We start from the raw sequence: 25,156 nt of genomic DNA, 5'->3' as shown, positions 1-25,156 counted from the left end.
GTTCATTTAATTGTGTTGTTGTATTATACTTTAACTATAAATCAACAGAAAGTACAACAGACATTCTGTCACTTTGTAAGAATTAAATGTAATGCTTATTGATAATGCCATCTGGTGGCAGAGGTTGGTACATGCTAATTGTTAGCTAGCAATTAGAACTAGAAAGAAATTCTCATTTTGCCTCTTGAGAAGAAAGAAAAATTCTGAGAGAAAAAAAAATGAGAAAAAATGCACACCAAAAAATTCAATTGTAGGACATAGTCTCAGGAAGCCACTAAGAGTGAAAAAAAAAATTTGAAGTGGGAAAAAAATTTAAGACTAGGCTCATGAACACAAAAAAAATATTTCCACCGTTTTTTGTTTTTCTTCACCTTGCGCTTCAGGGTTCCCGTAGAGCTTCCATAGCATTCCCTATTTTACATCAAGAATGCGTTCGGTCGGAGCCTTGGTAGCTCACCGAGTAAAGATGCTAACTACTACCCCTGGAGTAGTGAGTTCAAATCCAGTGTGCTGAGTGACTCCAGTCAGGTCTCCTACGCAACCAAATTGTTTCAGTTGCTAGGGAGGGTAGAGTCACATGGGGTAACCTCCTTGTGATAGCTATAATGTGGTTCTCGCTCTCGGTGGGGCGTGGTGAGGGAAGCCTCCACACATGCTATGTATCTGTGGTAACGCACTCAACAAGCCATGCGATAAGACGCGCGGCAACTGAGATTCGTCCTCCGCCACTCGGATTGAGGCAAGTCACTACGCCACCACGAGGTCTTATAGCGCATTGGGAATTGGGCATTCCAAATGTGGGAGATTTTTTTTTTTTAATGCGTTAGGTCTGAGTGGCCCAGAAGGCAGCACCGATTAATCTGAAATAAACAACTCCATTAAAAGTCACTCATGTACGCCACAAACTTTTCCTCATAACACGCAAGAGAGATTAGATGGTGGATTCCAAGTCTGAGGTTTGTATTTTACTTAGTTAACAACACGATACTCACAATAATAATTCATAGCACACACATACTGTATAATAGGTATAAAAGTGCATTTTAATTTGATTAAACTGTTTTCTGTTGATACTTTTCAGTACTGAATTAAACAATCAACATTTCCTTTATCTCTGTCCACCATCTTTTGTGAAAAGGTAATGAAAATTGACTTATGTCACAATGCATTCTGGGATTGCCTTGTGCGTAAAGGATACATGCCATGCTAGCTTAGGTTTTGGTCATCACAAACTTTGTTATGGAGTACATCAGTCGGGTTAAGGAAGAAAAATCCCATAATTTTTTTCCATAGAAGAATTGACTATTATAACACTTATTAAGACAGACCCACCATGAGCTCCAGGGTTGTTAATCAATGGTATCAACCAATCCCATTGCCGTAAACAGTAAGTGGTGGCAAAAGCCAGCCAACTGTTGTGTTGTTGACAGAATAGACAGCTAGCGCTAGCTAGCTTCTCTTACTATTGCTAAAAGGTAATATGGAATAAAATTAGCCTTCAGGTTCAAAGCTAGCTAGGTTTGGGTACACTATGACTAGTAACACAGCTATAATTATAATTATCAATGAAATCATGGGCATCATTTTGTTTTAAAAAGTGGTGGGGGACAGGTTTATTTGTGGAGGGGGGGGGCGTTGTGATGTCACAAAACTCATGAGTATTAATTAGGTTATGCACAAATAATACAAAAAATCTACTTAAGAAAAAAAAAATCTACTTAATCAGAAAATCACATCAAACAATGTGCACTAAAAGAGCTCAGCAGCCACCACCCACTCCCATGACCAGGGGCTCGCTGTCCATTTCTGGCGGCCCATTTCAACGTATCGTGGCCGGCCGGCTGGGAAAATTCCCAAACTTCACAATGGCCAGTCCGTGCCTGCCCATGGCGCACTGTGAATGATGCAATCAAGTCACTCTTTCTACACTCTTAAACTACTTATATATTTTGTAACATAATTAAAATGTATGGTTTCTATACTTCTAATCAACAACTTAAAATTAATAGTCACACATTCCCTTATTAAAGACCTAATGCACTCTAGACATGCAGCTTCCTAGAGCCCATGTATACATGGTGCGGGTGAGAGTGTATTCAGTTTCCTGTTGGTGTTATAAGGTCATATTCAGCTTGCAGCACCAGGAAACTATTTTGCCGTATTTTGCGCACCTGCACCAGGTCTCCACACTCTTGCACATGGATGATGCCTCTGTTGTCATGGCTATGGTCATTAAATGACATAGCGGTGCGCTTGCGACAGTGCTTCCTCTGCAGGTACCTGAGACCTAGGGCTATCGCCATGCCCAGCACGCCGGAGAGGCCCAGCAGCAAGCCCAGCTCGGATGCATTTTGCCTGGGCACATGCTCCGGCCTCTCCCCTCCCTTCTTCGGAGCTCCAGATGGATCTTTGGGACGTTTAGGGGGTTTGAGACGGACGTCTCCAGACAGATCGGAGGAGTCTCTCTCATTCTTGGTCAAGGAGACTGCACCCTCTGTGGACTCCCGGGACGGGAGGAGATCTGAGAGAGACCGACGAGGAGCCGGGGAGGGTTTGTGATGCAGGGATGGATTATCGGGTGTGAAAATGTGTGTTTGTGTCGACAGGATTGTAGTTGAATCTGAAGAGGTGTATGAGCTTTGAACAGTTTGTTTGTGTGTGTTGGGGTTGTAAGTGTGTAATGCATTAGTTTGTGTTTGTGTAGGTAAAGGTGTGTAGGTGTATGTTTGTTGTATTAAAGTGTGTATAGATGGATCGGTTTGAGCTTCTAACAACATGTTGAGGTCCGTGTGTGTGTTGTTAGCAGTGATTTTGTGTGTGTTGGTGTATGTATTGAGGGTAGGTTGTGTGTTGTGATTGTGTGATGGTGTGTAGGCTTGTGTTTGTTGTATTAAAGTGTGTAGAGATGGATCGGTTTGAGCTTCTAACAACATGTTGAGGTCCGTGTGTGTGTTGTTAGCAGTGATTTTGTGTGTGTTGGTGTATGTATTCAGGGTAGGTTGTGAGTTGTGATTGTGTGATGGTGTGTAGGCTTGTGTTTGTTGTTTTAAAGTGTGTATAGATGGATCGGTTTGAGCTTCTAACAACATGTTGAGGTCCGTGTGTGTGTTAGCAGTGATTTGGTTTGTGCTAATGGGTTTCAGTGTGTTTGTGTTACGGTTTAAGTGTAAGTTAGGGTTTGGAGAGCTGTAGATGTTTTGGAGTAAAGATACTTGTGGGAAAGTTTGAGTGGTAGTGTGTATATATGGCGAAATGGATGTTTGCGTGTCATTCGCTGATTGTGTGTTTGTGTGTGCATTAAATATTGGGGGGGTGTGTATGTTATATTTTGAGTGTGTATTAGTGTGTGTAGGCATGGTTGTGTATGCGAACAGGGGTGTGTGTTGGACTGTTTGTTCCGGAATAGAAGCTGCACAAACAGAAAACGCACAAAGCATTAAAGATCAACTCGATTTTTACTTTTTTTTTAAAAGAAAATATGATTAGTGGGTATTCTCATTGATTGCTAGGGCGTTAATATGTGGTTGCTAATGCCTCCTACACATTAAACGACTTTCAAAGACGTCGGATCATGGTACGTTCATATTACAAAACTGTCTGTCTTGTCAATAAAGTCGTAGCGTTTTCAAATTACACGATGAATCGGCAACAGGGGTGAACACATTACAAAACATTTCACTATTGACGAATCTCCGACAACTCTGCCTTGAGTACACGTGAGAAGTGATACGAAAACAAATGCATGATCATATGTTATGCATTTCAGAATATGATGTGTATGTTTTTAATCATATATTTTATTGGTTACAATATGAAAAATTTCCTATGGAAAAGAGAATTAGTGATTTCTCTCCAACTCTTCTCTTTCTCCACCCAGTTGTGGGACAGTTCAGAGGAAACATCAACTTGTCGCTGGTGCTCGTGCCAATGTTCCACTAATTGTTCCTCCATTTTTCTGGTTCAATGAGACTTTCTTGATACCGCAGTCATGCTATCTGATGTTCTGTTGCAGGTACATCAGGACTCCTCCCACTGTAATTTGACTCCTGCCCCGTTTCTTGCTCTCTCATTGGCTGTAGGTCAAAGCTGCAGTTATATTCAGTCAAAAAATATTTCACATTTCACGATTTGTAATCGCAGACAGGTCCCAAAATTTAACATTCTAGATATCTCGCAGACATTGACGACATGTCGGCGATTCTCTCAAATCATGTCTTTGATAGTTCATACATTGCGGTCGTTGCTCACGGGAACGAGCTCCGATTTGCCAACGATTTCGGGCTTTTGGGCCACAAAACTGTCGGCGAGCGAAAATCGGGCTTAAAATCGTGTAGTGTAAACTCAGCATAAGGTGTTTCGTGTTAAAAGTGCCAACACACCACAAGTGTCAATTATATTTTGCTCTCTAGATATGGCTCTGGGATTTTATCATCCGCCAGCATCATTCATGTCTGTAGCTTAAACTGTGCTGGACAGAGTTATGCCGAGTTTACGCAAATTGGAGCTTGCTCCCGTGAACGACGAACGCAATGTGTGAACAATCAAAGACACGATCTGAGAGAAGCGCAGACGCGTCGCTGATGTCAGCGAGATATCTAGAATGTTAAATATCTGGACCTGTCTGCGATTCCAATTGTGCAGTGTGAAATATGTTTTGACTGAATACAACAGCAGTGTTGACCTACAGCCAATGAAAGAGTAACCAATAAAATTACATATTGTAACCAATAAAATACACGATGCCTTTAGGCGATTAAAAACATACACATCATATTCTGAAATGCATAACATATGATCATGCATTTGTTTTCGTATCTCGTATCACTTCTCGTGTGAATTAGAGTGGTGGTGGTGTAGTGGTCTAAAGCACATAACTGGTAATCTGGTAATCATAAGGTCGCTGGTTTGATCCCCACAGTCACCACCATTGTGTCTCTTGAGCAAGGCACTTAACTCCAGGTTGCTCCAGGGGATTGTCCCTGTAATAAGTGCACTGTAAGTCGCTTTGGATAAAAGCATCTGCCAAATGCATAAATATAAATGTAAATGAATTGTCTTGTAATGTGCTCACCCCTGTCGCAGATTCGTCGTGTAATTTGAAAATGCTACGACATCAGTGACAAGACAGACAGTTGTGTAATATTAACGGTACCATGATCTGACGTCTTTGAAAGTCGTGTAGTGTGTAGGAGGCATGATATGCTGAAGTTTAATTCTTAGAGTTACAGGTTTGTTTAAATCACTCACCTTGATATGAGTAATACTAATATTGATGCTTGCATTACACCTCTAATTACTGACATAGATGTGTGTGTATATAATGTGTATGTTTGGTTATAATCACCGGTTTCGTCCTGTTTCGATTGTCCCATGTCACTGTTAGTGTTCTGAGAACTCCGTGTCCCATCATACACCACTGCTGATCTGATTCGAGCCCAGTACACAAAATAAGACTGAACCAGTGTGATGCTACGGAGAGAGAGAGACTGATTATAGAACATTTGTATGTTGTGTTGTTATGTGTTGTGTATATGCAGACATAAGATATATCTCTAATGTCATTTTGTAATCAATTAAATGTATCTTGTTTTAAGGATTAGATATTTTTACTGGGAAACAAGACAAAAATACTTCTTTTAATAAAGGATTTGCAGTGCATATCAGCTTAAAGTAGTCTAACTGGTTTGCTGCTAGTCCAAGTGCCAAATCCAGCTGATCAACCATGGACCAACTAAATAGCATAAATGACCATATTGGACCAGCTAAAAACCATGTTGAACCAACTACTAGAACCTGGATTAGTTTGCTTGTTTATGATTAAAAAGCCTGGTAGGGATAAACCAGCACAACACCATCCAAAACACCACCACCAGTTCTGGTGAAAAGCGTGCTGGTCTTCTCTGCAGGTAAGTGTGATTTCTTACTAAAATCGCAGGTCTCCGCTGGGTTGCGGCGGGGCTCTCCAGCTGAAGGACAAGTTCCTCTTGAGCATTTTGTCAGAGTGTGTGACAGTGTCGTCTGTGCTGAAGCAGGACAGTGTGTGGGTGCTGGGCGGGTGAAGTGTGAACTCCCCCTCGACGACCCGGTCCTCCAGCACGGAGCGCGCCTGCAGCAGAAACCCCATGAATGCTCGTGAACTCTGAACTGTCACTGAACAAAACAACACACACAATGACTGTTAGTGGTCATGATGCAAACTTGGATGGATGGATGGACGGACGGACGAGTGTTTACCTGTGAGTGTGTGTTGTGGCAGGTACACTGATCGACTGCGGATTGTGACAGCGGAGTGTGTGAGTGTGTGTTGTGGAAGTGAGCTGATGTGTCCGGGCTTCATGTTCACACACGATGAAAAACTCGCTCCACGAGAGAAACACACACCATGTGTGGAGAACACACAGATAATCACACATCCAACCAACACTGTCTTCAGCAAAATCTGCATCATGCTCCTATTGCCAAATACACACACACAAAATCATCATCAAAGTTAGTGTCAAAGTTGTTTACATTAGCAATTACGGATCTATTTACTTAAAAAACATGATAAAAGCGACATATTATGAGGTTTGATCAATTACACAGCATTTTATCACAATAACAAGTGCATATATATTTGTAAGATACTGTAGATACATGTTTAAGAGTGATGGTAATGCTTTAAAATCATTTATAGCACTATAAATAGACATAAACGTTACATTCTTAAATCCTTCCTCGTCTCAAATGCAATTTTCATATGTTGCTGTAGTAAGAAAGTGTTATGTTATTAAATATGACTGTAAATGTAACATTAGGAAACATACAGTATACTTACATTGAAGAAGCATCATTGCATTGCATATTCTTAGAGCAAAACAGACAACTGACCTGAAATTTTCTCTTTGAAACTCATCTCTCTCTCTCTCTCTCTCTCTCTCTCTCTCTCTCTCTCTCTCTCTCTCTCTCTCTCCCTCCACCCCTTCCAGTCCTTCTCTCTTTTTCTTTTCTAATCCTGTCTTTTTCTCTTTTATTCTAATCTCTCTCTGGTCCAGGATGTGCAACAGCTGCTAATCCAGGAACAACAACATCCTCCTCTACACAAAACACACACACACACACACACACAGCATCCAAATCTAATGACTTCTTTCTGGGGCAATAGCGGTCAAAATGTTACTCTCCAACTGTTTATACCACAGACAGATTTTACCCGGATCGGATAGATTTTTATCTCCTTAACATCCTCTGCAACACCTGCATATCTGGAGAAACAAAGTAGCAAACAATATTTATGAAATATAAGTACTGATCGTTGCTATCTAACATATGTGTCTGTTTGTGTGTGTGTGTCTGTCTGTTTGTGTGTTTGTATGTGTCTGTTTGTGTGTGTCTGTCTGTGCGTGTATGTGTCTGTTTGTGCGTGTCTGTCTGTGCGTGTATGTGTCTGTTTGTGTGTGTCTGTCTGTGCGTGTATGTGTCTGTTTATGTGTGTTTGTGTCTGTTTGTGTGTGTGTCTGTCTGTCTGTGCGTGTATGTGTCTGTTTATGTGTGTGTGTGTTTGTGTCTGTTTATGTGTGTGTTTGTGTCTGTTTGTGTGTGTGTATGTGTCTGTTTGTGTGTGTGCGTCAGTCTGTGTGTGTGTGTGTGTGTCTGTGTCTGTGTGTGTCAGTCTGTGTGTGTATGTGTCTGTTTGTGTGTGTGCATGTGTCTGTTTGTGTGTGTGCGTCAGTCTGTGTGTGTGTGTGTGTGTCTGTGTCAGTCTGTGTGTGTATGTGTCTGTTTGTGTGTGTGCGTCAGTCTGTGTGTGTGTCTGTGTCTGTGTGTGTCAGTCTGTGTGTGTATGTGTCTGTTTGTGTGTGTGTGTGTGTGTGTATGTGTCAGTCTGCGTGTGTGTGTGTCTGTTTGCGTGTGTGTGTTTCTGTTTGTGTGTGTGTGTGTCAGTCTGTGAGTATGTATCTGTTTGTGTGTGTGTGTCTGTGCGTGTATGTGTCTGTTTGTGCGTGTATGTGTGTGTGTCTCTTTGTGTTTGTCTGTGTGTGTGCGTGTGTCTGTTTGTGTGTGTTGTGTCAGTCTGTGTGTGTGTGTGTCTGTTTGTGTGTTTCTGTGTGTGTGTCTGTGTGTGTCTGTTTCTGTGTGTGTGTCAGTCTGTGTGTGTGTGTCTGTGTGTCTGCGTGTGTCTGTTTGTGTGTGTATGTGTCAGTCTGCGTGTGTGTGTCTGTTTGTGTGTGTGTGTGTCAGTCTGTGTGTGTAAGTGTCTGTCTGTGTGTGTCAGTCTGTGTGTATGTGTGTGTGTGTTTGTCTGTTTGTGTGTGTGTCGTTTGTGTCTGTGTGTGTATGTGTCTGTCTGTGTGTGTGTGTCAGTCTGTGTGTGTGTGTGTCTGTGTGTGTTTGTCTGTTTGTGTGTGTGTCGTTTGTGTCTGTGTGTGTATGTGTCAGTCTGTGTGTGTGTGTCAGTCTGTGTGTATGTGTCTGTGTGTGTTTGTCTGTTTGTGTGTGTGTCGTTTGTGTCGTGTGTGTGTGTGTGTGTGTGTGTGTGTGTGTGTGTGTGTGTGTGTGTGTGTGTGTACTGTGAAATAATCTTCTAAAAATGATGCTCTGAGTCAGATTTTCTCTTTTCCAAAGTTTAACTGCGATACGTCTTAGAGAGTTCACAAAAGTAGTCTTTTTTTCTCTCCCCAATTTGTAACGGCCAATTCCCAATACGCTCTTAAGTCCTTGTGGTGTCGTAGTGACTCGCCTCAATCCGGGTGGTGGAGGACGAATCTCAGTTGCCTCCTAAAGTCTGAGACCGTAAATCCGCACATCTCATCACGTGGCTTGTTGAGCATGTTACCGTGGAGACGTAGCGTGTGTGGAGGCTTCATGCTATCCACACACAACTCGCCACATGCCCCACCGAGAATCACTTAATAGCGATACAAGGAGGTTACCCCATGTGACTCTACTTTCCCTAGCAACCGGGCCAATTGGTTGCTTAGGAGATTTTGACTGCTGAGTCTCACTTTAAATATTTCTATAAATTTAAGGCAACGTTATATTCAAATGAAATTTCAATAAACCTTGATAAAATATATATATCTGCACCTGTATCACACTGGTTAGCTGTAGTTAGTGTATATTTTGAAATGTCAAATTAATTTCTTAATTAAAAAAAAAATCATACATAATTATATTTCTCAGTTAACTTTGGCAAAAATATAGATATTTTTTACATGGATGAACAGCTAAGAAGATAACAATGAGCTACATTATTGTTTTTGATGAAAAGCATTGGATTATGAATGTTTTCTAAGCTTAAAACTCGTGAAAGGGGAATTTGAACGCAATAGGAGGGTTAAGCGAGAAGTATTTAACTGGTCACGTGATGCAAACATGGCTGCCCCCATGAGGTGCCCCTGATCCATGTAGAATAAAAGAGGTTAATGATAAGACTGAACTCTTCATCTCACATGAGTGTTCATGATTTTAAACATGTTTCAAAATTACTATTAAAAATAAATGACTGAGTGAACCTTTAATATGCAGAGACAATCATAAGAAACTCATTTTCTCAAAAAACTGTAAACACTGTGGCTCTATAAAATATTCCTGTGTTTGACCCGCTTAGACCCGCCCATACAATGTTACTCAACCAATGGAGTGATTTGGGGGCGGGGCTAGCTCTTTGTTAGCTCTACTGCAGAGGAGGAGCATATTCCGGGCTCTTTTAAAAACATTGTTTTTTTTTTTTTGCAATTCCATGCGGTGGCGCTAGTGTCGCAGAAATGACACACTTCAGCTTTAATAAATGTAAATTAAATGTAAAACAAGGTGAAATGACGGTGGCTAAATATGTATAGGCCTGTGTTAAATTAATACAAATAAAATCAATTAAAATAAAATATATTTCATATAAATAAAACGTATAAAACCTTTAGATTCTATTATTAAATTTCAAATGCTATTTTTATATTAAAAAGTATATAGTTGCATTAAATAAATGTGTTTTATTCTTCTTTTTTAATATATATCTATAAAAATAAAAAATAAATTGGCCAATCCTGCAGCATAATTACACATCTCTCTATTTTTGTGATCTTGAAGGACAAAATAAGCATTTATTTTGGCTTTCATAAGCAACTTTGATACTTTTGCTACTAAATTTACTTCTTATACCCCCCTTATTCATACACTAAAAAATATATTAACATTTTAGTTATTTGCGTACTTATTAATTGTCCTTGTAGAAAGTCATTATATATTATTTATTTACAACTTTCTCTTGAATTCCTGCTGCTTATACTTGTAGTAGATGCAGCATGGGATGTGTAGTTTCACTTCCTTTTCCGCCTACATCTCCCAGAGTCTCCTGAAACTCACTTAGTTCCTTTCATTTTCTCACCTGGACACTATTGGCGGTGTTATATCACAAAACCTCACATTTGCCTGCTGTACAACCCTTCTGGTCAACTGGAACAACGCTTTTCATCATCGCTTATTTAGTGTATAATATATGTGCATCTGAGCTCAAGGACACGAAAACTTTTGCACATAAATCAAAAGTGAATCTAGTAAATCCAGTACACCAGGATTCATGCATGAGCTGGAGTGCAGGGATGGTTAGGTAATACATATACATTGATTTATTGGGTTTATATACCGTAGAGTGAACCGTCATGGAGCTCCGGACGGCATCAGCGGACGCGCAGCCGGGGCTGACCGGGGACAGGACGCCCGAGAGCCGCATGGACGAGTACCTGCACTCGCAGGGTTTCTACCGCAAGAAGATCGCCAAGGACGGGTCGTGTCTGTTCAGGGCCGTGGCAGAACAGGTCAGAAGATCAATCCTGATCGTTATAATCCCAATTTAGTCTGTCATGATTTTGATAATAAATAAAACCAAACATAAATGACCTATGGCCATTTAAATGCAGGTTAAACTTCCTCAAACTGCTCTTCGTGTGTGTTTAAAGCATGTACATGGAATTAAACTTTGTACTCTTTTTATCCCATTTATGACTCAAATAATACTGTTTGCTATCAAAGTGAGTGTATTTGAGCAGGTTATCCTAACATCAACTTTGGTATTTACTTTATTATAATTATTATTATTATATTTAATATAAACTGGTGGCCAAAAGTTTGGAATAATGTACAGATTTAGCTGTTTCTGAATGAAATTGGTGCTTTAATTCAGTAAAGTGGCATTCAACTGATCACAAGCTATAGTCAGGACAATACTGATGTAAACAGCACCATCACTATTTGAAAAAAGTAATTTTTGATAAAATCTAGACCGCAGCATCACTCCAACACCTTATGGTTTGCACTTATCATGCTAAATTGATCATTTGATACTATAAAATCACTTGCCATTAAATCAAACACAGTTGAAAGCTGTTTGGTTCATTAAATGAAGCTTAACATTGTCTTTGTGTTTGTTTTTGAGTTGTCACAGTATGTAATAGACTGGCATGTCTTGAGGTCAATATTAGGTCAAAGTTGGCAACAGCTTTCTCTAGAAACTCGTCAGTCAATCATTGTTTTGAGGAATGAAGGCGACACAATGCTTGATAAAGGTGTAACTACAGTCTTCAAAGACAAAGCACAACTGACTCTAACAAGGACAGAAAGAGATGTGGAAGACCAGATGTACAACTAAACAAGAGGATAAGTACATCAGAGTCTCTAGTTTGAGAAATAGACGCCTCACATGTCCTCCGCTGACAGCTTCATTGAATTCTACCCGCTCAACACCAGTTTCATGTACAACAGTAAAGAGAAGACTCAGGAGTGACATTATGGGAAGAACTGCAAAGATAACAGACACTTTTGAAACAGAAAAAAAGAAAAGGTTCGAGTGGGCAAAGAAACACAGACATTGGACAACAGATAATTGGAAAAGAGTGTTACGGATCTTCACCCCATTGAGCTTTTGTGGGATCAGTTAGACTGTGAGGTGTGTGAGAAGTGCCCAACAAGACAGACACACCTATGGCAAGTGCTACAGAAAGTGTGGGGTCAAAGGTCACCAGAGTATCTGGACAAACTGACCGCTAGAATAACAAGAATCAGCAAAGCTGTCGTTGCTGCACATGGAGGATATTTTGATGTGAACTCTTTGAAGTAGTTTGTTAAATTGTAATAGTAATTTTTCACGTTATTATTGTCCTGACTATAGTTTGTGATCAGCTGAATGCCACTTTGGTGAATACAAGTACCAATTTCTTTCAGAAACAGCTAAATCTGTACATTATTCCAAACTTTTGGCCGCCAGTGTAGTATTAAATGCTTCAAGAAGACATGCAAATGATCTAATTAATCTTTAAAGGACATTAGCTAAACATTTGCACCGTTATCTATTTATAATTATTATTAACGATGTAGAGATATTGTCGGTTTCTTTGCCCTTATTTTCTCAAATGATGAAAGCTGTTACTGAATCCTCACTTATGAAGCGGACATTCACAGAGTAAATCGATTTAGCACTTCCTGTTTCCGTAAACCTGTTTTTCTCGTTATAACAGCTGATTGTCCGCACCCTCATGCAGTGTAATACTGTTTGAATGTGTCTGATTCAGCCTCACAATACTAACTGATGACACACTGTTTATTATGTTGAAGTCGTTAATATGAAGAGTGCACAGAATGACCGGTGTGTGTTTCATATATTCACAGGTGCTGCATTGTCAGAGTTTACACACACAGGTCCGAGCGGCGTGTGTGAAGTATCTGAGACAGAACAGATCTACTTATGAGCTGGTGAGATTATTCATCTCTGCAGAAAACCTCTTAAATATGCGTGCATTTGGAATAGCATACTACCATACTACTTTATTTACTACCATGTTTGCAGTATGTATTGCAGGATTGCACTGTGCACCTTGTACCTGGGTGACCTAATTTGCCAAAATGCAAAATAACCATCTCTGAATTAAACATGTAATGTAGTGAGGTCATATGACAACAATGTAGCATGCTACTGCTTGAAACCGTTTGTATAAAAACAAATAGTACACACTATACAAAGTATCCTACTGAGACCCCGTGTCCACATGTGTGCACATTACGTTTTGCCTTCGCTATATGCTATGCATAATTTAATTTAATTTAAACTGACTGATCTCAGTTCAAAAGACGCTCGGCTGTCATTAAAGTGTTCAAACTTGTGACAAAACAACATGGCGGCAATCTCAGCGGAGTTTGTCTTTGGGAGAAACGCCAACATAACTGCATATGGTAAGAAGCTTAATTACGTTTTTACATTAAAACCTGTTTGAGTCAAAAGAGTAGAGTCTCTAGTTTCATCCGATATGCCATTTTTAACATTTCAGCGATTTTTCGTGAAACGACACGGTTAAACACAATGGCCACGTATGTGGACTATAGGCTCATTTTCCTTGAAATATTCACTGAGCATTTTCACATTGAGAATCAATGCGTGCATCCAAAAGCAGGAAAATGTTGCTTTCAGAGGCTTTATATGGAGTTAGGATGAAGATAAGGAGCATTTTGAACTGTTCTGAGACCAGCGCAGACAGACAGCACACTGGAGGTTAAGTCATTCACTACATAGGGAGCAAGGGAGCATCCTATAGCTTTCTGTACAGCTAAGTGTGTTCACTCCTAAAATCGACCAAAAGTTCAGTTTCAGGCTGCAGATGATGTTTGGATCACTCAACATGTTTGGCAGACACGTGACAATGATGATCAGTACATAGATTCAGAATTTATCACGTATAATTTTATTTTAACATGGTTGGCAGTGATTGGATGATGCTGGACATTACTTTGATTCACAATTATTTATGCTAATTTCTGATGTCATGTCTGTAACATCTCAAAAACATGAATAAACACTCCTGGAAACATAATAAACTATTTTATAAAAAAAATTATTACAAAATTTGCAACTTAGTCATGCTGTCCACATATGAGGACATGCATTTTTAGGATAACGTTTTCTATTTAAAATAATATTTTTTTTAGCATGTTTCTTAGAGGCTGCTAGTTACAAATCAAAAAAGTTGGACGGCTCATGTACACATCAGTCACACTCGGGTCTCAGGAGGGTATATACGCTATAGTGTGCCGTGCGCTAGTATTCCTTTCCAAACATGGCATCAGTGTCATATGACCTCTGTGTTTGTGTATTACTCTAGTGAATGAGATTTTATGTGTTTTTACTTATTTGTTTACTTTTTTTTGCATCTGTATGTAGTTTATCGAAGGCGATTTTGAGAAATACCTGTTGAATTTGCAGGACCCTCAGGTAACACCTGAAATACACAAGACGTCAAACATCCCACACACAGCTGTTCAATTTAAACCACTTTTAGCAGATGTTCTTATGCAGAGTGATTCATGAAAAGTGCTTTAGCTTCATAAAAGACCATATGAATTCAGTCTCTTATAACCAAATATGAATTTTAGCGAGTTTGTCATTTTACAGGCTAATTTCAAATGTTTATGTAAACATTATGAATCTGTTTTCTTCTGTCGTGTAGAGCTGGGTTGGACAAGTGGAGATCACTGCTTTGGCTGAGCTCTATAAGTGAGAATACCAAATTTATGTATGCCTTTTATCTGCACATTTTAAAGTTGAAAACTGTGCCTCTTGTGATGACAATTGATGATAACTAATCGCAGGGTTGGTGGTTCGATTCCCGGCCCAAATGACTCCACATGCCGAAGTGTCCTTGGGCAAGACACTGAACCCCAAGTTGCTCCCAATGGCAGGCTAGCGCCTTGCATGACAGCTCTGCCGCCATTGGTGTATGAATGTGTATGAATGGGTGAATGAGTCACAGTGTAAAGCACTTTGAATACCGCTAAGGTTAAAAAGGCGCTATATAACTGCAGACCATTTCCAACTAATGACGATTTAAGCAACTTTACAGCTCGATCAATACACAAGTTTTAACAGGAGAATTAATGCAAGTGCTTTTATTAAATTATAAGCTTCACATTTCTGTTTAAACCCTCCAAAATTTGCCCCCATTGACTTCCATTGTAAGTGCCTCACTGGAACCTCGAAATAAATCTTTGTCGTAATCAACATTATTCCACAAATGCTGTCGATTTAGCTTAACTTATATTGAACCAGGAACATTCCTTTTAATGTCAAACTGAAGTTGAACTGAAAACCCATTGGTGCAATTAAACTTAACGGTGCTGTAAGCGATTTATTCATGGTAAGTATGCAAAAATGTTCTACTCTATGAAAGATATTAATGAAATAAGTGTTGTGAGATATCTCACCTGTCTCTGTGACAGCTGTAGACTTTGTAAACAGCAAACAAATATGTCCACGGACCGCAGTCATTGACAGTTTTCAACTGTCAATCAATTTGCTCGTTCTCATAGTGTTGCAATTGAAGCGGATCATTGAGGCTGTGATTCATAATGTTTGTCAGTTGAGGGCGCTGTTATGCCACTGTTGAATTTAACAGCCACAGAAACATTCAATGCTGCTTTTTTGCTCTGTTTTGGTCTCAATATTATCTTTTGAGGGCGGGGTTTTGGAATGAGGGGGCGTGGCTAATTCAACAGCTCAGTCACGTGAACTTCAGAATGCTAACATTGCTTACAGCACCTTTAAAGTGGAAGTGTTGGTTAGTTTATTGCCATTTTATTTAGTTATTTTCATTATTTTATTATATTTAATTTAACAATGCATTATATTATAATATCTAAATATTATATTTACATTTATTATATGCACATTCTTTCCTTTTCATTTTGTTGGATGTTGGTAATATTAGTTCTGCTTTCACTTGTTGTCGCTGGGAGTGTAATAAGGGCGACATGCTCACGTGAGGTAAATAAATGACGGGAGAATGGAGGAAGAGATGTTTCTGGACTCCGCAGGTGTTACTGTTAATGCTGTTAATGCAGCAATCATTTAATAAAGATGTTTGAATTATACCCCATCTTGTATTCTGCGTTATTATGATACGTGTGCCTGGCTGAGACTGAGATGCTGACAATGCAGATGATAATAAAAACCTCTACTCTAAGCATTATATGGAGTTATGGACACAGAACTGCTCTTAAAACACTGTAATAATGCTCTAAATTAATATAGACTGGACAGATTAGCGCAAATAAACCTTGAAGCTAGCAGACTCGCTTGATGATGAAATTGCAGCCCTTTGCAATTCGCACGAGGTCATGTCGTGATTTCGATTTTATTTAGATCAATAGCCCTATTTTGTACCAGGCTGTTTGTTCGATATGAAAGGGTTTTGATTGCTGACAATGCAATTTGATTTTCTTCCAGGCATGATTTCGTTATTTTCCAGGAGCCTGATCAACCCCCCGTCCACATCACAGAGAACGGCTTCCCTTATAAGGTGCTGATAAACATTCACGTGCTAAACATGCTCGTGATCCATTAATATAACACATATTTTAATAATGGAAGAAATCAGCATAACTTCTGGGGATCTTTTTCTCTTTCAGGTGCGACTGTGTTTCCTCAATGGAAACCATTACGATAGTGTTTACCGTCAATCATTTGAAAAAAGTGCTGCTGTATGTCAATGTGAGTGACGTAGTGAGGAGATTTGGGGTGGTGCTTCATCGGTTGAGTTGATGCTGTCTCACGGTCTCTTTGTATGTGTCTGTCTTTACATCTTGTAGCTATCCTATATGAGCTGCTGTATGATCGTGTGTGTGGTGTCGAGCGTGGTGTTGTGGCATCGTGTGTGAGAGGAAGAGGAAGAGACAGACTGGACTCGGAGCAATGCAAGAGTAGCGAAGAGTCCGACCTGGAGGAGGAAGATTTCTGGTAGATATATATATATATATATACGTTGAAAACTGCAAAAACCCTTCAGGACACTATGCTATTGGGACAGTATGCTGTTAATGACCTCTAAAATCAGAGGGAAATTATACAATGGCAGGAAAAAGTATGTGAACCCTTTGGAATTAGCTGGTTTTCTGCATTAATTGGTCATAAAATGTGTTCTTCCCAAATAATTCAACCTGAGATGCATCAGTCCATAAAACATTTCTCCAGTAGTGTTGTGGAGTGTCAAGGTGGTCTTTGGCAAATGTCAGGCGTGCCGCAATGTTTTTGTTGGAAAGCAGCAGCTTCCTTCATGGTGTCCTGCCATGAACACTATGCCTGTTTAATGTTTTCAGTATAGTAGACTCATGAACAGAGATGTTAACCAGTGTTCAATCTTTATCTGTCACTCTATGGTTAGTTTTTATCTCATTGAGCATTCTGCATGTGCCCTTTGAGTCATCTTGGCTGAACGGCCACTTCTAGTGAGAGTAGCCATAGTACTAAATCATCTCCATTTATAGGCAGTTTCTCTAACTGTGGACAGATGAATATCTAAACTCTTCAAGATAACTTTGTAACCCTTTCCAGCTTAATGCAAAGCAACAATTTTCTGAGATCTCTTTTTTTATGTGAAGCATGGTCCACATCAGCAGATGCTTCTTATGAATACCAAACTCAATGTTTTCTGTCAAAGTATCTCTAACCCACACCTCTAATGTCGTTGCAGTAATTAGATGCCAGGTTTGCCAACTCCTGCCTCTAATTAGCTTTTGTTGACGTCATTAGCCTAGGGGTTCACATACTTTTTCCCAACCTACACTGTGAATGTTTGAATTATGTATTCAATATGTAGGCATGTAAGAACAATACAATTATTTGTGTGTTAATAGTTAAAACGGATTGTTATCTGCTCATCATTGTGACTTTGATGAAGATCAAACCAGATTTTAAGACAAATTGCACATAATATGCAGGTAATCCCAAAGGGTTCACATACTTTTTCTTGCCACTGTATGTTGTTACGAATGTGGTTTCGAACCCACGTTTAGAAAAGTTAAACCCATTGCGAATACCATTTCATGTTAAAGACAACAAGTCTGAGTCTACGTTTTGTTTTACTAGGTCCAATGAAGCCAAGGACAAGACCACCAATGGGACGAACAGCGGACCGACACGAAGAGTGATTATTCTCTTTCCTTTGACGATTTACATCACATTGTTTCAGTATTTCTGATGCTGTTCAGATCTTTACTTTGAAGCATGATATTGTGAGTGCAGTTTTCTTCTATGATGACACGAGTATCTATGTGCTTCAGGGTCGTGGGAGGGGCCATTCTCGAGGAGGAGGGCGTGGCTTTCTGTCAACTAAGGCGAAAAAGTCCCTAAGCCCCGCCCTCTACAGGAACGTTGAGTACGACGTGTGGCTTCGTTCTAAACGGCGTACGTCACATTTGTTTTACAGCTTTAGTTATTATTTTGGTTGATTAACAGAATCTATTAATTGCTTATTTCTCTGATAAATTGAGACCGTGTCATAGTATGTGATACTAACATACTATCTGAAGTGTGCTGACTGATTATGTGTTTCTCTAGTTCAGCAAAAGCGAGATTTCTGCATGGCCGCAGGGATGCAGTATTCGGTTGGAGACAAGTGCAAAGTAAGCAGTGTGTGTATGTTTCTCATAGTGTGTGTTTGTGTACACAACAAGATTGATAAAGTTTTCTCCTTCATCTGTCTCAGGTGCAGTTGAGCGGCAGTAATCGCTTCTATACCGCTTGCGTTCAGGAAGTCAGTCCTGACAATGGGCCAGTCACCGTATTCATTGAGGAACTCTGCAAGCAGTATGTGTTGTCCTTTGTTTATGTAGCAATATTCGGAATGGCATACTACTAACTATTTTTGAAAAAGACAAAGTAGTATGCAAATGTCCTGTATCCATGGAAAACTATTTAGCATGCTTCTGTTTGAAATCTTTATCGATGCATACTGTGTACTTTAGCATACCATTTTAAAAGTAGTAGGCAGTATACAATATACTATGAGTATGTAAGCAGTATGCTAGTATCGATGCATACTTTGCACTTTCAAATACCATTTTAAAAGTAGTAGGCAGTATGCTGTGAGTATGTATGCTAGTATTGATGCATACTTTGCACTTTCTAATACCATTTTAAAAGTAGTAGGCAGTATGCTAGTATCGATGCATACTTTGCACTTTCGTATACCATTTTAAAAGTAGTAGGCAGTATGCTAGTATCGATGCATACTTTGCACTTTCAAATACCATTTTAAAAGTAGTAGGCAGTATGCTGTGAGTATGTATGCTAGTATCGATGCATACTTTGCACTTTCTAATACCATTTTAAAAGTAGTAGGCAGTATACTGTGAGTATGTATGCAGTATGCTAGTATCGATGCATACTTTGCACTTTCTAATACCATTTTAAAAGTAGTAGGCAGTATGCTAGTATCGATGCATACTTTGCACTTTCTAATACCATTTTAATAGTAGTAGGCAGTATGCTAGTATTGATGCATACTTTGCACTTTCAAATACCATTTTAAAAGTAGTAGGCAGTATGCTAGTATCGATGCATACTTTGCACTTTCTAATACCATTTTAAATGTAGTAGGCAGTATGCTAGTATAGATGCATACTTTGCACTTTCAAATACCATTTTAAATGTAGTAGGTAATATGCTAGTATAGATGCATACTTTGCACTTTCAAATACCATTTTAAAAGTAGTAGGCAGTATACTAGGAGTATGTATGCAGTATGCTGTTTTGCTGATCTGTTAACAACAATCTTATGTATATCATAATGTGTGCGTGTGCAGACATATCGTGCCGTTGTTGAGTTTGCGTCTTCCGTCTGAAGAACCTCAGTCTTGGCAGTCGGTGTCCGAAAAGAGCAAAAGACATTCTGCACACAACGAACAAACATGCTCTGGTATGGCCAAATCAAACACACATGCGCACCTAAATGAAATCACCTTTCTCAAACACACACATACTCATTGTTCTGCATCTTCATGTAGAGTGGGACAGCAGAGGGGGACGTAAGTTCAGCAAACCAGTGCCACATTCTGCACCCAGCGTTCATGTGCACAGACTGCACTCCTTGCCTCAGCAAACCACCGCAGATGAGCAGCCAAATGGGCGGAGCATGAAGTTTAGGTGCGTGTCACTTTTCTGTATTTAAATATAGAATATATGTGTCTCGTTTTATGTGTAGAAAGATGTCAATTAAAGACACTAAGGACACTTTAGTTTTGGTGTAAACCTGTTGTCAAACGATGTGCGTTTTATTTACTGCCGATGTCTAGAGAGTATGGTGACCGATGGCCAACATAATAGAGATATACAGTTTCATGATGTAAATACATTTGCTTCAGTAAACATTTACTTTACACAATATTGTACCAAAAACACATTTCAAAATAAAACGTCTATCCATGGACAAGGCTGTTGGTAGATTTTGAAACTGGCCAAGTGGACACTGTTATTGGCCGATGCTGACAATCTCAATATGGCCAAATAGCAAATGATCAGTCGGCCTGGGCAGTGTTTCCCAAAAGCCTCATGAGCCTAAGTAGACTGAACCATGGGCGTCAGGGGGCCTCTACGATCAACTTAAGCTTGCGATGCTTTTGGGAAACGCAGCCCTGGCTGATAAATCTGTAGACTACTAGTGCAAACATTGATTGACAGTTGTTTGCAGATGCAAAAATGTTTTTTTGCGTTTTGTTTATTTTAGGGAATCCGATGAGCTCAGCAGTCCAGTGTATATAGCTCCAGAGGAGGAACAAGAGAGCGTGCTTCTAGAACTTCTGCACAAAGACGAGCACAACTTCCCCTCGCTCGGAGCAAGCACCCAGACGGTAAAGCAAGCATACACGTGCACACACTTGCATACCCTCAAGGGCAACATGAAACATCATTCACAGTGCATTTAACTTCCATAGTGTTTTGTATTTCTTTATGAAGTGAACATCACTCTCTTCACTCAGCTGGAAATGAAGAGAGTGATGTTCACTTATGGATTCTGCACAATAACATTTATTAAGAAAGTAAATTCACCCTGTGTAAACAAACCAGATTCTCTTGTGTTCAGGCCACAGCTGAGGTCACAAAGGGAGGAGAGAAGAGGAACTCTCGGAAGAAACAACAGAAGGAGTATCTCTCGGAGACAGGTGAGAAGTGCTGTGCTGGCCCCTTTAAATCGATCCAGGGGTGCTTCTCATTTCCCAAATTTAGCTTCTTCGGTCCTCGAGCCTGTGACCTGAAACCTGATCAAAGTCCGCCAGCATGAACGACGTATCACTTCGCTAAATGCACCACGAGGAGACTAGGATCGAGGAAGCTTACCGAGGCGGCTTGAGCAAGGAAACACAGAAGCACCTGACGCACGCACTCCTCCTCACGCTTCACATCTGACGCAACCGTTTTAATTCACGCTTCACCTTTTGTGGTTTAAATAAACCAGAATTGTCACATACTTCAACCATGCATCTTGAATGATTCGGTTTTCAAGTTTCAACAAAAATGGGAAATGCTCCGATGTAATGCAGCTGCGCAGAGACGGCGCTCTGAAGTGATGCGTGAATAAGCAGGACATTTCATTTTACAGAAACGCCTTCCTTCGAGTCCTTTGTCCTTGTTTCCTTTCCTTCCAGCCTTCCCTTCCAGGAAAGGAAACGAGGATGCACAATTTCAGACATGAGAAGCACCCCAGGTGTCTATATTTCTTTATAAGTGAAATCATTCTCCATTTTGTTGTTTTTTAGACCTCAAAGCAGCACCCCAGAAGCTTATCCAGAAACAGAAGTGCAATGATGAAAATAAACATGTGGTGAGTTACATTGAGCACTTTAAAAAGAGTGTAGCTTTTAGGGGGCGTTAAAAAAAGCTAGACTCAGCACAACAGATGGGACAGAAAGCAGGTGTCTTGAGACGAAAGTTATTTTTACTTGACACGGCAAGACACATTGGAACAGTTGGAGACATCCGTCTAACGAATGTTTTCCAGTAAAGTTACCATGTCTGTTGTGGGTATTGCTACCATTCACACACCAGCACCAAAAACTGTTTTCCTACAAGTAAATGGTGTGGAGTAATTACATAAGCTTCTTTAGAACTTAATAATAAGAGTCTTCTAATGTCAGAGTATCTTAACCTTGCACATGTGTAGCTTATTAAAGTTTCGGCTTTCTTCATGCATAGCATCAGTGCTGAAGTTTTCATTGGCATGTTGGCAGTAGGACAACTCCTCAAGCTGGCATATAGTCAGAGCTGATCTTCCAGTATTTCATCAATGAGTTTATGTGGATTCATGGCAAAGGCCATCACAGAACAGTTTAAAATGATCTTTGGTTTATACTTTGTTCCAGAGAAGGGTTTCTGAGGAACTAGAGCAAAGATCTTCTCCCCCAACTAAGGAGAAATCTTCCCCTGCCTCTCCTTCAACTTCTGCTGTTGCTGCTGCTTCTGCCAACAAAACTGCCCCAGCTCCATCTCAGGCCGTTTCTGCTACTGCCCCTAGTGTAGCTCAGTATGCTCCTATGGCTATTAAAACGACCCCAGTTGAACCCCAGACTGGTCTTGCTCAGCGCTCCAATCAGCTTGCACCAGTGAAAATTTGTACTCCTTCAAACTCCGTCCCTGTTGTCTCAATTATCACTACTACCCCTGCCTCCAAACCTTCCCGACTCCCAGCAGTAACTGCTTCCGTACCTATTGCAGCCCGGCCCAGACCTGTACTTCCCCCTGGTTCTTCTCAACCCACTCAGGGTCCATTTCCAACTACCCCTGTTACTTCTTCAGCCCTCGCTCAAGTTACCCCAGTTATACCCCCCACCACTGTGGAAGTACCTGCTCCAGTCTCCTCTCAAACTACTCCAGCCCCTTCTGTCTTAGCCCTAAACACCCCTGTTAAAGCCATGCCTCTGGTTCAAACTGCCCTGCCCTCTATCTCTGCCCCAATCTTCGTACCTGCCTCTGTAATACCTGTCTCGACTACTACCCCTGTACCAGCTCAGGGAACTGCCCCTATAGTAGATGCCCCAGACCTGTTTCCTGCCACTCTTCCTGACAACAGAGGCAGTGCTCAGTCCTGTGTCCAACCAACTGTGAACCTTCCTATTGCTCTCATGCAAACACCTCATGCCCATCCTACTTCCATCTCTCCATCCTCTGGGCCCACACATGCTCCACCTTTGGCCACACCTCAGTCCTCACCTAATGCATCAGAGTCATGCACAAGTGAATCTCTGGCCATACCTGCTTCAGGTAAGTGTCTTTTTTTCTGCCTGTTTTTACCCTAACATTGAGGCTGCTTTTGTAGGTATATCTGCCTTTCTAAAATCTTGCCAATAGTTTGCGCAGGTTAATCTTAATGTAGTCAAGGTTAGGGCAATTATAGCAAATACTGATTGATAAAAAATAAAGCATAATTAAGAACTGGGAAGCCATTGGGATTTTAATGCTGTTTTCATGTTTACTTTATGGACACTTTACTTATCACAATATGATAGGCACTTAAGTTTTCTCACTTGACGTTTCTTGCCCGTCAGGAGTACCACCTGTTCCCGAGCACCTGTCCCAGCCCACTCAAATCCCCTACCCTCGTCTCCAATGGTCTCGGCTCCTTCAGGACCCGCTATATCCAGGATTCCCCCAGAATGAGAAGGGGGAAATGGAACCACTGCCCCCCTTTTCCCTCTCCCGTAAAGGAGAAGACCTGCCACAAGGTAACACAAACAATGTCAATTAGATATGTAAAAAGAAAATGCTTTTGGGAGAAGTACTAGTTCCCTGTTAAGATGATCTTTGAAAATTATTCTGTATTGTTTCAGATATCAGTGTTCTCAGGTTCTTCTTCAACCTCGGGGTCAAGGTTCGTATTTTTGTAAACATATCTTCTTGGTTTCATATTTATGACATTCAGCTTGGTCGTCAAAAATTTGGAATTACAATAAAATGTACGATATTTTACATTTCTTTAGGCGTACTCTCAGCAGATGTGGCCTCCCATGGCATATCTGGTTCCTCTGTACCAAGCCTATCAAGTGTACCTTAGAGGGACTCCTTCCTCTAATCCTCCCGCTTACCCCAACGTGACGTCATTGCAACCAGACAATCCATCTCCTCTGCAGAACTTGTGTTCCACCCCTGACCGCTTACTGGACAACCAAAGTCACACGCCCTTAACAGTTGGCAGTGGTCCTGTTGGTCCCGAAGAGGTTGAAGGGTACGATCATCGCCCATCCATTCCAATGCAGGGGCCACCAAGACCAGCAATGCCCTGGTCTATGCCTCATCCAAATACCTATCCTGGCCCATACCCGGTGCCCCCAACTGCTTCTCCAGAGCAGTTTTCAGCTCCACCCTATCTGACCTCTGGGAATCATCTGTATCCATCTTCATCTGGTGGTTTCCATCATATGGAACCTCCACCCACACCTTGTGAAGCATTAAATCATGGCCCTCCTGGTGGGATGGGTGTCCAGCAATCTGTTCCTTCACCATTGGAGAGGGGTCAAGAGAATGGCAAAAGGTCTATGACATCTCAATTTTGGTCCTTGCAGAAGACTCCTTTCTTTCCTGGAGGCCAATCCCATTTGGGTTTTGGAGATTTCAAGCCTGTGGATGTTACAACGATGACGGAACCTCCACGCTTTGGTGGACCTTTTCCAATGGGTCCGGTGCAAGGAGACATGGCAGGAGTGGCCACCACTTTACCCAATGGAAACTTGGGAAGACAAGGGGAAGTCTTCCAAAAGAGTGTCCTCAGAAGACCTATTGTGGATGAGCCTGGTCGCCTCATCCCCGCATATTCTCCCCATGATAAATTGTCATTCGAAGAAATTGAGTTTGTCAATGTCGAACAGTCGTGCTACAGCCAGTCCTATAGGAGTGAAGGAAGGCGTGGCCAAGAGGATAGAGGAGGATATAGAGGGAGGGGCCACCGTGGCCGGAAAAGAAAAGACGACCAATCATCTTACAGTGGAGGACGTTATGGGAGGCGAGGGGCGGGGCCAAGGGTAGGGTCACAGTCAACATTTCAGTGACTATAACACTGAATATACAGATATCTATACTCTGTCATTTCAGTTTCTGCTGGGCTTTTGGTATACTTCATTAGTTCTGTCACCCATGATTTTAACTGTCTTCAGTTTTTTCACAAAGGAAGTTTAAATAGGTTTGGAAAGATGTTGTGAAAATAAAATGTAATAAAATGTTCTTGCTAAGCACTAACTGCATTGCCCTAATTACAAAACGCACAAACTTTGGAACTGTATTAAATAACACATACTTTTCTGAAAATACTGATTTATCAATTTAACTTGGCCTGAGATCCATTAAAATTAGCTTTAGTATATATTTCAATGGATA

The 25,156-nt window shown here is 40.6% G+C and overlaps 2 protein-coding genes across 2 annotated transcripts; one reads left to right on the top strand and one right to left on the bottom strand.

Moving 5' to 3' along the window:
• Positions 1-1,890: 1,890 nt before the first annotated feature.
• On the bottom strand, positions 1,891-6,889 carry LOC127618963 (reelin domain-containing protein 1-like). The gene is made up of 5 exons (XM_052091668.1): positions 6,871-6,889; positions 6,235-6,452; positions 5,925-6,150; positions 5,345-5,469; positions 1,891-3,409 (listed from the first exon to the last, which is right to left on the bottom strand). Exons 2-5 carry the CDS (start codon positions 6,446-6,448, stop codon positions 2,097-2,099), a joined length of 1,878 nt encoding a protein of 625 aa, XP_051947628.1. The 5' UTR covers positions 6,449-6,452; positions 6,871-6,889; the 3' UTR covers positions 1,891-2,096.
• A 3,469-nt stretch (positions 6,890-10,358) lies between these two features.
• On the top strand, positions 10,359-25,081 carry otud4 (OTU deubiquitinase 4). Its single transcript, XM_052091435.1, has 20 exons — positions 10,359-10,793; positions 12,640-12,723; positions 14,183-14,233; positions 14,469-14,515; positions 16,244-16,316; positions 16,426-16,507; positions 16,606-16,753; positions 17,882-17,939; positions 18,076-18,199; positions 18,353-18,417; positions 18,501-18,601; positions 19,600-19,712; positions 19,801-19,939; positions 20,520-20,643; positions 20,877-20,955; positions 21,550-21,614; positions 22,153-23,050; positions 23,335-23,511; positions 23,617-23,657; positions 23,767-25,081. Exons 1-20 carry the CDS (start codon positions 10,638-10,640, stop codon positions 24,829-24,831), a joined length of 3,690 nt encoding a protein of 1,229 aa, XP_051947395.1. The 5' UTR covers positions 10,359-10,637; the 3' UTR covers positions 24,832-25,081.
• Positions 25,082-25,156: the final 75 nt, after the last annotated feature.

This window comes from Xyrauchen texanus, chromosome 25 (assembly GCF_025860055.1).
Source record: "Xyrauchen texanus isolate HMW12.3.18 chromosome 25, RBS_HiC_50CHRs, whole genome shotgun sequence".
NCBI lineage: Eukaryota > Metazoa > Chordata > Actinopteri > Cypriniformes > Catostomidae > Xyrauchen > Xyrauchen texanus.
The sequence above is the reverse complement of the archived record's forward strand: the minus strand, read 5'-3'. Positions and strand labels throughout refer to the sequence as shown.